General features: G+C 45.4%; 1 protein-coding gene across 1 annotated transcript in view; it reads right to left on the bottom strand.

Annotated features, from left to right (window-relative positions):
* Positions 1-12,552, bottom strand: part of FANCD2 (FA complementation group D2) — a 146,395-nt gene that overhangs the window by 10,322 nt on the left and 123,521 nt on the right. The window contains 3 exon segments of the mRNA XM_030570879.1: positions 3,884-3,957; positions 6,009-6,084; positions 6,851-6,889. Coding sequence (XP_030426739.1) covers positions 3,884-3,957; positions 6,009-6,084; positions 6,851-6,889 — 189 coding nt within the window.

Below are 12,552 nucleotides of genomic sequence, written 5' to 3' on the forward strand. Positions count from 1 at the left end.
AATCTCTGTCTAAGGGAAGTTAGTGATAGAAAGGTAAGGGAAGTGTCACCTGATTCATAAAGATCTACAGAATCATAATTTCAATAGTGACATCCTCTGTGGCGTGGCATGGCATGGGGAACTTACTGCCCCATCCACCTGGCTCCCAGCTCCAGGTCCTCCAGTTGGTTGAAATTTTGATAATACAACGTTGTTGGAAATGGGTCGAGTTGGGTATCATTGAAAGCTCCTTCTCCCATGAACATGAAAGCTCCTTCTCCCATAATACTAAACATGACAAACCTAGAACAATGCTGTAGATAGATATTGGAAAAAATGTTTAAAAATCAACATTTTATGAAAGCATAGTTGAACAGGCATGCCAAACATGCAGCCCTCGCAAGTTAAGCTGTGTTCCTTGGCTGTTAGTCTGTTTTATCAGTTAATGCTCAGAACAGGACACCTGATTAGTTTTTTAATGTTACAGATTTCTATAAATGGAAGGAGTGCTTCAAGCTGATTTGCTATCATCGGCAAAAAAGCGGTCCAGTGATATTGATTATCAGCTTTGTTTATTATGCCAAAAGTGGTGATGAGGCACTGGTTAAGACATCAGTACTGGGCCAAAAATTACTGGAATCCATCCCCAAACAGTAGGCACACAGCTACATAACATACATTACATAACATAATTAATTACATTCCCAGACTAATTTATTACAAAATCCTTGTTTTTACTTTGGTCTTAATCATTTTTAGGCATCATTGGGGAGACAAAGAATACTGACTAGCAGTTGAATCTTTGGAGAATACCACTGCAGTGGACCTGGCTAAACACAACATTTGGTGGCACCTTATGTGCTATAAGAAGTGGGCCCATAACATGAATTTGGAAGGCTGGTGAGGAAGCACATTGAGCATCAGAAAAAAGTTGAAGGTGCTGGGACAAGTGCCAGCTCTGGTATGCATTTCAAGAAGAACGAGCATCAGAAAAAAGTTGAAGGTGCTGGGACAAGTGCCAGCTCTGGTATGCATTTCAAGAAGAAATCTGCTTCTCTTCAGTAAGCCAGAAGCCTCCCCTTAAGCACAGTTTCAACACTTGAGAGAGGTGTGAAACTCTATGAAGCAGTCACTCTTAGAGAGAACATTAAATACTGGATATCATCACACTGAGTGCTACACAAGAATGCATGTAATATATTGTGTCAAAAGATAAACACAACATAACCAAATATTGATTGTACTTCTACAAACTGAAGACTCAGCTGGAGTTCATTGCTTCACAGAGCTCTAGTGCAGTGATTCTCAAAGGCGTTCCGTTGCTTTTTGAGGGAAAATTCCAGGTGGGCTGGGCTGGTTTGTTTACCTGCCGTGTCCGCAGGTTCGGCCGATCGCAACTCCCACTGGCCACAGTTCGCCGCTCCAGGCCAATGGGGGCTGCGGGAAGCGGTGTGGGCTGAGGGATGTGCTGGCCGCCCTTCCTGCAGCCCCCATTGGCTTGGAGCGGTGAACCACAGCCAGTGAGAGCCGCGATCGGTCGAACCTGCGGACGCGGCAGGTAAATAAACTGGCCCTGCCTGCTGGGGGCTTTCCCTGAACAAGCAGCGGAATGGTTTTGAGAACCACTGCTCCAGTGGATGGGAAAGTGGTGATGATATCCAAAACAGAGGCTATGAGCAGAGAAATATGTGCTTTGAATGGGATTGAAGAGGAGCAAATGCTTAGCAGAAAGGCTCTTAAAGCACTTACTGAAGATGAAACACAGGATATGGATGTCGTTCTTGGCAATCCTATCCACTGAAATGAATCACAGAGCATATTCTTAAAAGCTGCAAAAGAAGTGGCACTATCAAAAGTGGAAGAAAGCACTAATCTCAACAGTAATATGAAGAGACTGTTTGCAGCTGCTAAATTTTTACAGAAAAGCATTTTGTTCTGCAGTATCTGAGCATTTCAGGGATCCATAGCTGATGCCAAACCTGAAAAAAATAACAGTGTGTGACCTATAGTACTACTACTTTAAGTGGTGCTTTGGTGGTTGTAGTGACTTCAGCAGCAGCAAGTATGACAGTAAGAAAGCAGAGCACAAGGCTGCTATTTTACTACAAAGCCTCATGTATGAGTGCTTGAATGAAACAGGTCTCCAACACATACACAACAATCATGAGGCATATGTATAATCTACCACTACAAGCGGTTGTTGGTTTAACAATTCATTCCAAAACATTCAGCAAATTCCTCCAGCAGCTTTTGCACAGCAGCTTCGATGGCTCCACTTACAACTAGAGTCCTTTGCCTTGACACTGCCGCTGCAAACAGTGTTCTTTGCCTCTTGGAGCTGAATGAACATTCCCCCAAACCTCATCAAGCGTAGGTGTATATTTTGTGCTGTGGATAACTTAAACTTCCCTGAAGATACAGGAGATAGCAAAGGTACCCTTCATGCTGCTGTGATGGTCTGCTATCAGGGCTGTATTAATAGGGAGGCAGTCCCAGCCGTCAGGTCAGAAATGTTTTCCTATCACTCAGATCATTAATGCCACTGCACTGCCAAGTTTCCAAGCCCTTTCAGATGTGACCCACTGGTAAGGTTGGCTGGAAAGGCCAAATCATCATATTGGAAGGCACTGGATTCAGCCTCCATAGACTCTCTCCTCACTCTGAAGGTGCTCAGAATGGCTGAGGCAGTCACTGATTTGGTCATAAATGCACTGGAGGCATTGATATGCCAAGTTTACCAACATTACAAACACTTGCAGAGGCTACGTTAGTGCTATGTTTGCCAAGAAGCAGACACAGGAGAAAAATTGCCACCAAAAAGGGGTGCATTTATACCTGCTATTAGAGGGTAAATTACAAGCAATGAAATGCTCTAGGATAATCGAGGTGCATCCAAAACTACCCTTCCTTGTCAGGAATGGGTTAGTCTTGGAGAATGGACTGATCACACTTTGTGTGTGAAATACTATGTGCTCCCGAATCAATCCTTCAGCTAATCAAATGCTTGTGTGCAAAGACCAGATGCTCACCTTCTGCAAATGTTTGGTCAGCAGCCTGCCATGTACTGAGATGTGCGAATGTGGCACTGACAAGGTCAGTGTGACCTGTGTCTAGCAGTGGTGCTCTAGATGGAGGACAACGCTGATGAAGACTTTGGTGAATAAATGTTTTCAGCTCCTAAATGCCAAGTCTAACTTCCCTAGCATACCAAAGAGCAGTGTCTTTTTTATGTACAGCATGCATCCCTGTGTTACAGTATAATTAACAACCGCTGATTTTAAAACCTTTTCTGAATATGTATCTATAGAATGTTCTAGTTTCTCATGTTTGGTACTATTGTGTTTGTGGGAGAAAGTGGTTTTTGAGTGATACCCACTCAGCCCATTTCTGACGACATTGTATAACATTTCTACCAACTGGAGGACCGGAGCTGGGGAGGGCTGTTGGGGAGAATGAGTCCCATTTGCCAGGCCACAGAGGATGAGACCACTGAATTTATGATTCTGTAGATTTTTATAAATCAAATGACTCTCCCCTACCTTTATATCATTAACTTGTCCATGGAACTGCATACTTTCCCGGACTAATGGGCCTTGACAACAGAGGAGACCGAGCAGATAAGTAAACCTGGGAAGCATATTCTCTGGGACAGCTATAAGGGAGTGCAGAACAATTTGTAGGCGTCCACCTGTGCTTATTGAACTCAGAGCAGTACTGATGTTGGGACACTTCAACCATGACAGGACCTTTATCTTGGTCACATTCCTGTGAAGAGGAGTCCTGTGTGGGACCCCTGGAGACACCATGTGAGGAGACAGTGGTGACAGACACACACAGAAATCAACACAGATTAGTAAGGCCTTGCAAATACAAGAACTAGTGTAGACTCTAGAGTTTCCCTTACCTTTGAATGGCCACACATGTGATGAAGTTGTCTGGTGCTCAGCTGTATAAGTTTTCAGCAACTCTGCACGTCTTTCCTGTAATGAGAGGACCCTGAGTCTCTGGTACTGAATTTTCAAATCTATAAGAATTTACTACCCATCACAAAGGATAACTTGGAAGCAAGAATATCAGCTCTCCTATTCATCCTACCAGTGCTGCAGAGATAATAAAGACATACACTCTGTCCACTCCATAGAAAATACCCAACAAGTTAAGACAGGGCAGCCATAAGGGAGCTGAATTCTGTGCATAGTCTCATCAGATGTATCATGGGCACCACTCTGTTCCACAGCTCTGCAAAACAGCCAAGTAAAGCCAGAAATTTTGAGCTGAATCTGTTCTCTATTCTCTAGCAGAGAACCCAGCACCTATAGGATCAGTGTGCCTTGGGGGCGGAGAAATCACTTTTCACAAGCAGCTTTGCCCACTGGCTGAAATGCCATTGCAGTCACAGAGCAGCCAGCCCCACATTGCATCCCAGGCAGCAATAACATGTAGTCTGTAATGCCCCCACCAAGCTCAGAGACTGAGACCAACATCTTCAAAAGTTTGGGTAGCCACAAGTAGCAATTTGGGGCCTGTCTAGAGATTCTAGTGGGGACTGTGCACCCTAAAGATCTTCAAAGCTGGCATCTGAGCACACTCACACTGTCCAAGTGCTCTGGGGCTTGAGCTCTTCAAAGGAGTGGGGTGGTCTCAGATATGGCTGCCTAGGAGAGAGCAAAGAGAGAGCACACTCCTGCCTCCAGAAGCAAGGGAGCAGAGCTTCTTAGTTCTCTGCAGCCTGGGGAGGACACTCCAGGAGAAGCGTTTAATCAGGCACAGACCAGCTGATATCAGATGAGTCTGGTTCATTAGCACTTACCACAAACCTGCTCCCTCCAGAGACTGCTCAGAGACTGGCAACTGAGACACCACATCCAGCATGGCCACAGAAGCCCCTGGAAATGTCAATTTTTTGGTGCCCAAATGATTTTTTTATATGCATCTGGGTTTCATCTCAGCCCTAGTCATGATATCTTGAAAGCCTCAAATTCTAGGCAACTATGGAACTGTCAACATACTTTCTCCAGTGGGCCAGACAGTCATGGTGCAGACCGCAGCATGTGAACGAGTCATTTTCAGCCAAACTTTCAACTACTCTGAGGCACTCTCCTAGTTCAGCAAGAATTTCCAGCAAGGGGTGGCCAACCCTCTGTCATGCTGGGTACGACTCAATGGTCTTAGGGCATCAGCACACCACTAAACCCCAGTGTCATAGTCTGGGGATGGAGGCAAGAGAGAGGAGCAGCAGCAGGCAGGAGGTCTGCTGCCAGCACCCTAAGGCCGGTGGCCTAATGATCTTCCCCAGCAGAGCTGCTTAGTGATGCTGCTTGATGTGGTACAGAAGGAGCCAACCAGAACTGACTGAGGAAGTGCTGGTTGTGGCTTTGCTGTTAGGTTGCTTTGGTGCCAAAACACTGCAAGCTCCAGCTCTTCCTGTGCTCTGCGCATGTGGTGTCCCAGCAATCAGTTTCCAGGCCAGAGGATTCTGTGTGTGTGAAAAAAGGTCTGGCGTGGAGATTACTTTCCACACTAGCAGACATAGGCCAAGCGACAGAGGTCCATGCCATGAAATTTGTGACCTCCAGCTTCTAATAACTCCACCTGGCACAGACCAAAAAAAGCCACCTATTGACCTACCAACAGCACTCTGCTACCGTATCAGCCTGCATGCATGTCTCCTAGCCCATCGTTTGATTTAATGGGCTGGAGGACATGACATAGGTCACCTCAAAACTGCCTATTGAGTGTGTAAATCCATCACTTGTAACCAAATTTCACAAATGAGGGGCTTGCTTTAACCCCAGTTGTATTTAGATGACTACACAGCTGAAGTGATGAAGATGGCTCTTCTCAAGTCTGCACTGGCCAGGAGGCTGCAAACATTATTTTCAGATGTAGACTATGTAAGTATGATCCATGCTTTTGTCCTCTCAAGACTGGACTACTGCAATGCACTCAAGAAGCTGGCTGCTGCATTCTGCTCTTACTTCAGCTTCCAAATGGATTTCAGGCAAGTCTCTGTGCCTCTGAAATTCTTACCCTGTGCTTTTTAAAGCTATAATCCAAGAGAGGCATGGCAAGCTTCAGGAAGGCTTCCACAAAGAGGCGGCCGTACTGTGAATGCAGAAAGATGATAAATAAATACATCACACACTTTTTCTTACTGAATTTGGCTATTCCACCAACCAAACTTTAAATTCCTCTTGGAATGAGCCAAGGGCAATTCCACATTAGCAAGGAGTTCAGGTAAACAGGAAATGGTTCCTCTCTTTTAGGGCAATCTCTTCTAAAGGTCCATTACAGCTCTCTCCTACTTAAGGACTAGATTTGGATCTCCATTTCCTGTGAGTAGTCGCACTGAAATCCAACTGCAAACAAATCTGGTAGCTTTAGAGGCAGGGACATTTCCTTTTGCTAGCGATTAAAGTTCCTGTCATGCACAGGGCTATATCATATTATTAGGAATACAAAATGAAACAATAAGTAGTACACAGCAATGAAGCAGCCAGTCTATGAGGTCCCAGCTGGAAAGAGGAGGGCAATGGAGGGACACATACTGCTGCCTTCCGGGCTCGGTGTGAAAACTGCCTGCGGCTGCTCTATGAGCCTCTGGTTTAGTTGTTATCTGTGTGGGATTCTACAGGCAGCAGAGGCCGGGGAAGTACTAGCAGTGGAGCTCCAATGGAGTCATGCTGTTAGGCAGTCTGGACACGAATGAGGGCAGAGAGCCAGTGGATTTGGGCATGAGATACAGGCAGATCTGCTGCCTGACCTAATAGAGAAGAGGAGCTCTGTAACTGCTCCCCACCCCACCGAGGGAACAATTCCTGAAGGACCACAATCAGGCTGCCATTCTCTGCAAACTTGAGTTCTCACTTACCTTCAGGCAAACGCTGAGCACGGGCCTGCTGTCAAACACCTGCTCGGAGAGAATGAGAGAGCCAGGTTAGCCCCCACCAGGATGGGGGAAGGAACAGTGGGAACAAGAGCCAGCAGATAAGAACTAGCACTTAGATGATGGTACCCCCAGTGTTAGGGGTAGCAGTGGGAAGCCAGGCTCAGCTGGAACCATTCCCCAATCTAAGTGGTGGGGGAGGGGAGATCTTGTGTGAATGGTGCGGGGAGCTGGATGCATATCCAGGTGGATAGGAAAGAGTGGGGTGTATAAGGTACTGTGGATGTGTAGGGGGTACATCAGTGTGGCAGAAAAGAGGAAGAGAGTATGATATTGTAACCGAACCTAAATAAACTAAATCATCATTGGATGAAAAGTGCTGTCCAAGGATCAGAAACTGGCTTGGAAATGAAGAGTTTCAGTGGTCAGTTTTCATCATGGTGAAAAGGTTAACGTCAGGAGTCCCAAGGTATGGTGCTGAGAAGGACATTTAATAATCTACAAAGGTAGGGGAGTAGGGAGGTGGTGACCTTGGCAGATGCCTAAATAATTATGTCAAGTCTGCAGTTCCTCACAGTTTTCTCCAGTCCTGAGACACCTAACCCAGCTAGGGGACTGGGAAACAGAACATACAAAATTCAGTATCGACAAGTGCGAAGAAATGCACTTTGGAAGGAATAATTTTAAACTACTCATATACCTTGCAGGATTCTAAATTAACCGCATCCATTCTGCTCAATGTGCAACTGCAATCAAAAATCAAACAAAATGTTGGGGTGCATAAGGAATGGGCCAGAGAATGACTGGTAAGCTTGCAAAGGTTGTAAACTCAACAGCATTTCTGTGTCTGTCTATAACACAATAACTTCTGAATGATGCATTGGCTCAAAATTCCAGGGAACGTTTTAGGAGTCAATGACCAGAACCCTACTGATTTGGGGGAAAACTATAAGGGGAAAAATGGAGGAACACACCACACCCCTGGCAACTGTTTAGTACAGCCACAGCTTCAATTCTCCATCAAACAACTAGTTGATGGTACGCACTAACACCAATACCTTTACTCACCCTCCCAATACAGTTCAACATGTTGATACACTGACAATTTTATCTCCCAGGCAAGTAACAGTATTGGTGAGGAAGGGGACATGAGGGGACTGGGAGCGTGCACACACAGCGCCTGGCATGCGGGAGAGAATAGAGGATCCTCATATGGGGGAGACAGAATAGGAGCAGACAGAATCTCTGGCAGAGAGGGAGACTGGGGAACCCTGGTATGGGATAATGGGGGAACACAGAATGCCTGCCATGGGCGGGCAAGGAGGAAATGGAGGACATGGAGGGAATGGGGGAATGCGCGTGCACATAGGGCATCTGGCATGAGGAAGAATGGGGGACTGTTGAAGAAGGGAATGGGGAGCAACAAACCTCTGGCATGGGATGAGTGGGAAATATGGGATGCACAGAACTCTTGGCAGGAGGGAAATTAGGGGGAGTTGCAGATAATGTCTGTAATAGAAGGGATGGGATGGGAGGTTGGCACACTGGAGCCTGTGGAGGGGAATGGAGGAAAACAAGGAGGCCCTGGGGTGTGCAATGCGCTCGGCTCACACTACAAAGTGAGCGAACACTCACACAGAAAATATAACACCACAATTCTATAAACCAATGGTATATCCTCCTCTAGGATGCTAGTTCTGGTCACCCCATCTCAGAACAGTGATAGCAGAATGGGGTTCACAGATAGGCAACAAGAATGATTGTGCAGTATGGAAAGAATTCTCATATGCAGAGAGACTAAAAAGGTATATTGACTGAGTACATGTCACCTCAGGACAGGATACAGAGGTAAAGTTTCTAGACACCATGAATCACATGACATCTGCTAAGTACATCAGAAGCAGGAAGCCGTCCAAACAGTCAGTGAGGCGATCGAGGTGGTAAAGGAGCACTCAAGGAAGATAAGGCCATTGCAGTAAAGCTACCTGAATTCTTTGCATCAGTCTTCACTGCAGAGGATGAGAGGGAGGTTCCTATACCAGAGCCATTCTTTTTTAGGTGACAAATCTGAGGAATTGCAGAACTAATAAGTATGCTATGTAACCTATCACTTAAATCAGCTTCTGTACCAGATGACTGAAGGGTAGCTAATGAGACACCAATTTTTTGAAAAGGCTCTGGAGGTCATCCTGGCAATTACAGGCCCGTAAGACTAATTTAAGTACCAGGCAAATTCGTTGAAAATATAGTAAAGAACAGAATTATGAGACATAGATTGGTGAGGCATGATTTCCCTTTACAAAAGCTGTGTTGACTCTTCCCCAACAAATTGTGTTAATCTATCAGAACACTTTGGGGGGGGAGGGGGTCAACAAAGAAGTAGACAAGGGTGATCCAGTGGATACAGTTGTACTTGGACTTTCAGAAATCCTTTGACAAGGTCTTCCACCAAAGTCTCTTAAGCAAAGTAAATAGTCATGGAATAAGACAGAAAGTGTCTCATGGATCAGTAACTGGTTAAAAGACAGGAAACAAAGGATAGGATTAAATTATCAGTTTTCAGAATGGAAAGAGGTAAATAATCGTGTCCCCCAAAGATCTGTACTGGGGCCAGTGGTGTTCAGTATATTCATAAATGATCTGGAAAATGGGTAAATAATGACATGCCAAAATTTGAAGACAATACAAAATTGCTCAAGATAGTTAAGTCCAAAGCAGACTGTAAAGAGTTACAAAGGGATCTCCAAAAACCTAGGTGACTGGGAAACAAAATGGCAGATGAAATTCAATGCTGATAAATGCAAAGCAATACACTTTGGAAAACATAATTCCAACTATACATGGAATCATAAAAGATTAGGATTGGAAGAGACTTCAGGAGGTCATCTAGTCCAGTGATTCTCAAACTTTTGTACTGGTGACCCCTTTCACAGAGCAAGTCTCTGAGTGCGACCACTCCATATAAATTAAAAACACTTTTAAATATATTTAACACCATTATTAATGCTGGAGGCAAAGCAGGGTTTGGTGTGAAGGATGACAGCTCGTGACCCCCCACATAATAACCTCACGACCCCCTGGGGGGTCCCCACTCCCAGTTTGAGAACCCCTGATCTAGTCCAACCCTCTGCTCAAAGCATCTAAATCATCCCCAACTAAATCACCCCAGACAGGGCTTTGTCAAGCCAGGCTTTAAAAAACCTCTAAAAATGCCGATTCCACCACCTCCCCAGGTAACCTATTCCAGTACTTCATCACCCTCCTAATGAAATAATTTTTCCTAATATCCAACCTAAACCTCCTCGACTGCAATTGAGACCATTGCTCCTTGTTCTATTATCTGCCACCACTTAGAACAGCCTGGCTCCATCCTCCTTGGAACCCGCCTTCACATAGTTAAAAGGCTGCTATCAAATCCCCCCATACTCTTTTCTGCAGACTAAATAAGCCCAGCTCCCTCAGCCTCATCTCATAAGTCATGTGCCTCAGCCCCCTAATCATTTTTGTTGCCCTCCACTGTACTCCCTCCAATTTGTCCACGTCCTTTCTGTACCGAGGGGCCCAAAACTGGACGCAGTACTCCAGATGTGGCCTCACCAGTGCCAAATAGAGGTGAATAATCACTTCCCTAGATTTCCTGGCAATGCTCCTACTAATGCAGCACAATATGCCGTTAACCTTCTTGGCAACAAGGGCACACTGTTGACTCATATCCAGCTTCTCATCCACTGTAATCCTAAAGTCCTTTTCTGCAGAACTGTTGCTTAGCCAGTCAGCCCCCAGCCTGCAGCAGTTCATGGGATTCTCCTGTCCTAATTGCAGGATTCTGCACTTGTCCTTGTTGAACCTCATCAGATTTCTTTCAGCTCAATCCTCCAATTTGTCTACCCTCCAGCGTACCTACCTCTCCCCCCAGCTTAGTGTGATCCATGAACTTGCTGAGGGTGCAAACCATCCCATCATCCAGATCATGAATTAAGATGTTGAACAGAACTGACCCCAGGACAGACCCCTGAGACATTTCACTGGATACCAGCTGCCAACTAGACATCGAGCGGTTGATTACTACCCATTGAGCCTGATGATCTAGCCAACTTTCTATCCACTTTATAGTTCAATATATCCAATCCATGCTTTTTTAACTTGCTGGCAACAATACTGTGGGAGACTGTATCAAAAGCTTTGCTAAAGTCAAGATATATCACATCCACCACTTTCCCCATATCCACAGAGCCAGTTATCTCATCACAGAAGGCAATCAGGGTTGGTCAGACATGACTTGCCCTTGGTGAATCCATGTTGATTGTTCCTGATCACCTTCCTCTCCTACAAGTGCTTCAGAATGGATTCCTTGAGGACCTGCTCCATGATTTTTCCAGGGACTGAGGTGAGTTCCCCAGATTCTTTCTTCCCTTTTTTAAAGATGGGCATCATTTGCTTTTTTCCAATTGTCTGGGACCTCCCCCGACCAACATGAGTTTTCAAAGATAATGGCCAATGGCTCTACAATCACATCAGCCAATTCCCTCAGCACCCTCGGATGCATTAGATCTGGCCCCATGGACATATGCACGTCCAGCTTTTCTACATAGTCCTTAACTTGCTCTTTCTTCACCGAGGGCTGCTCACCTCCTCCCCATACTGTGTTGCCCAGTGCAGCAGTCTGGGTGCTGACTGTGTCTGTGAAGACCAAGGCAAAAAAATAATTGAGTACTTCAACTTTTTCCACATCATCTGTCACTAGGTTGTCTCCCTCATTCAGTAAGGATCTGACACTTTCCCTGATCATCTTCTTGTTGCTAACATACCTGTAGAAATCCTTCTTGTTACCCTTCACATCACTTGCTAGCTGCAACTCCAATTGTGCTTTGGCCTTCCCGATTACAACCCTGCATGCTCGAGCAGTATTTTTATACTCCTCCCTAGTCATCTGTTCAAGTTTCCACTTTTTGTAAACTTCCTTTTAGTGTTTAAGCTCAAAGATTTCTCTGTTAAGCCAAACTGGTTGCCTGACATATTTGCTATTCTTTCTGCACATGGTTTGTTCCTGCAACCTCAATCAGGCTTCTTTAAAATACAGCCAACTCTCCTGGACTCCTTTCCCCCTCATATTAGCTTCCCAGGGGATCCCATTCATCAGTTCCCTAGGGGAGTCAAAGTCTGCTTTTCTGAAGTTCAGAGTCCGTATTCTGCTGCTCTCCTTTCTTCCTTTTGTCAGGATCTTGAACTCAACCATCTCATGGTCACTGCTGCCCAGGTTGCCACCCACATCTACTTCCCCTAACAATTCTTCTCTGTTTGTGAGCAGCAGATCAAGAGGAGCAGGGGCCCTAGTTGGTTCCTCCAGCATTTGCACCAGGAAGTTGTCCCCAGCACTCTCCAAAAACTTCCTGGATTGTCTGTGCACTGCTGTATTGCTCTCCCAGCAGATGTCAGGGTGATTGAGGTCCCCCCATGAGAATCAGGGTCTGTGATCTGGAAACGTCCGTTAGTTGTCCAAAGAAAGCCTCATCTACCTCATCCTCCTGGTCTGGTGGTCTAAAGTAGTTGCCCCCCACAACATCGCCTTTGTTGCTCTCACCTCAAAACTTAACCCAAAGACTCTCAACAGGCATTTCTCCAGTTTCATACTGGAGCTCTGAGTAATCATACTGCTCTCTTACATACAGTGCAACTCCTCCATCTTT

The sequence above is a fragment of the Gopherus evgoodei genome, chromosome 7 (assembly GCF_007399415.2).
Source record: "Gopherus evgoodei ecotype Sinaloan lineage chromosome 7, rGopEvg1_v1.p, whole genome shotgun sequence".
In the NCBI taxonomy this organism is placed as follows: Eukaryota; Metazoa; Chordata; order Testudines; family Testudinidae; genus Gopherus; species Gopherus evgoodei.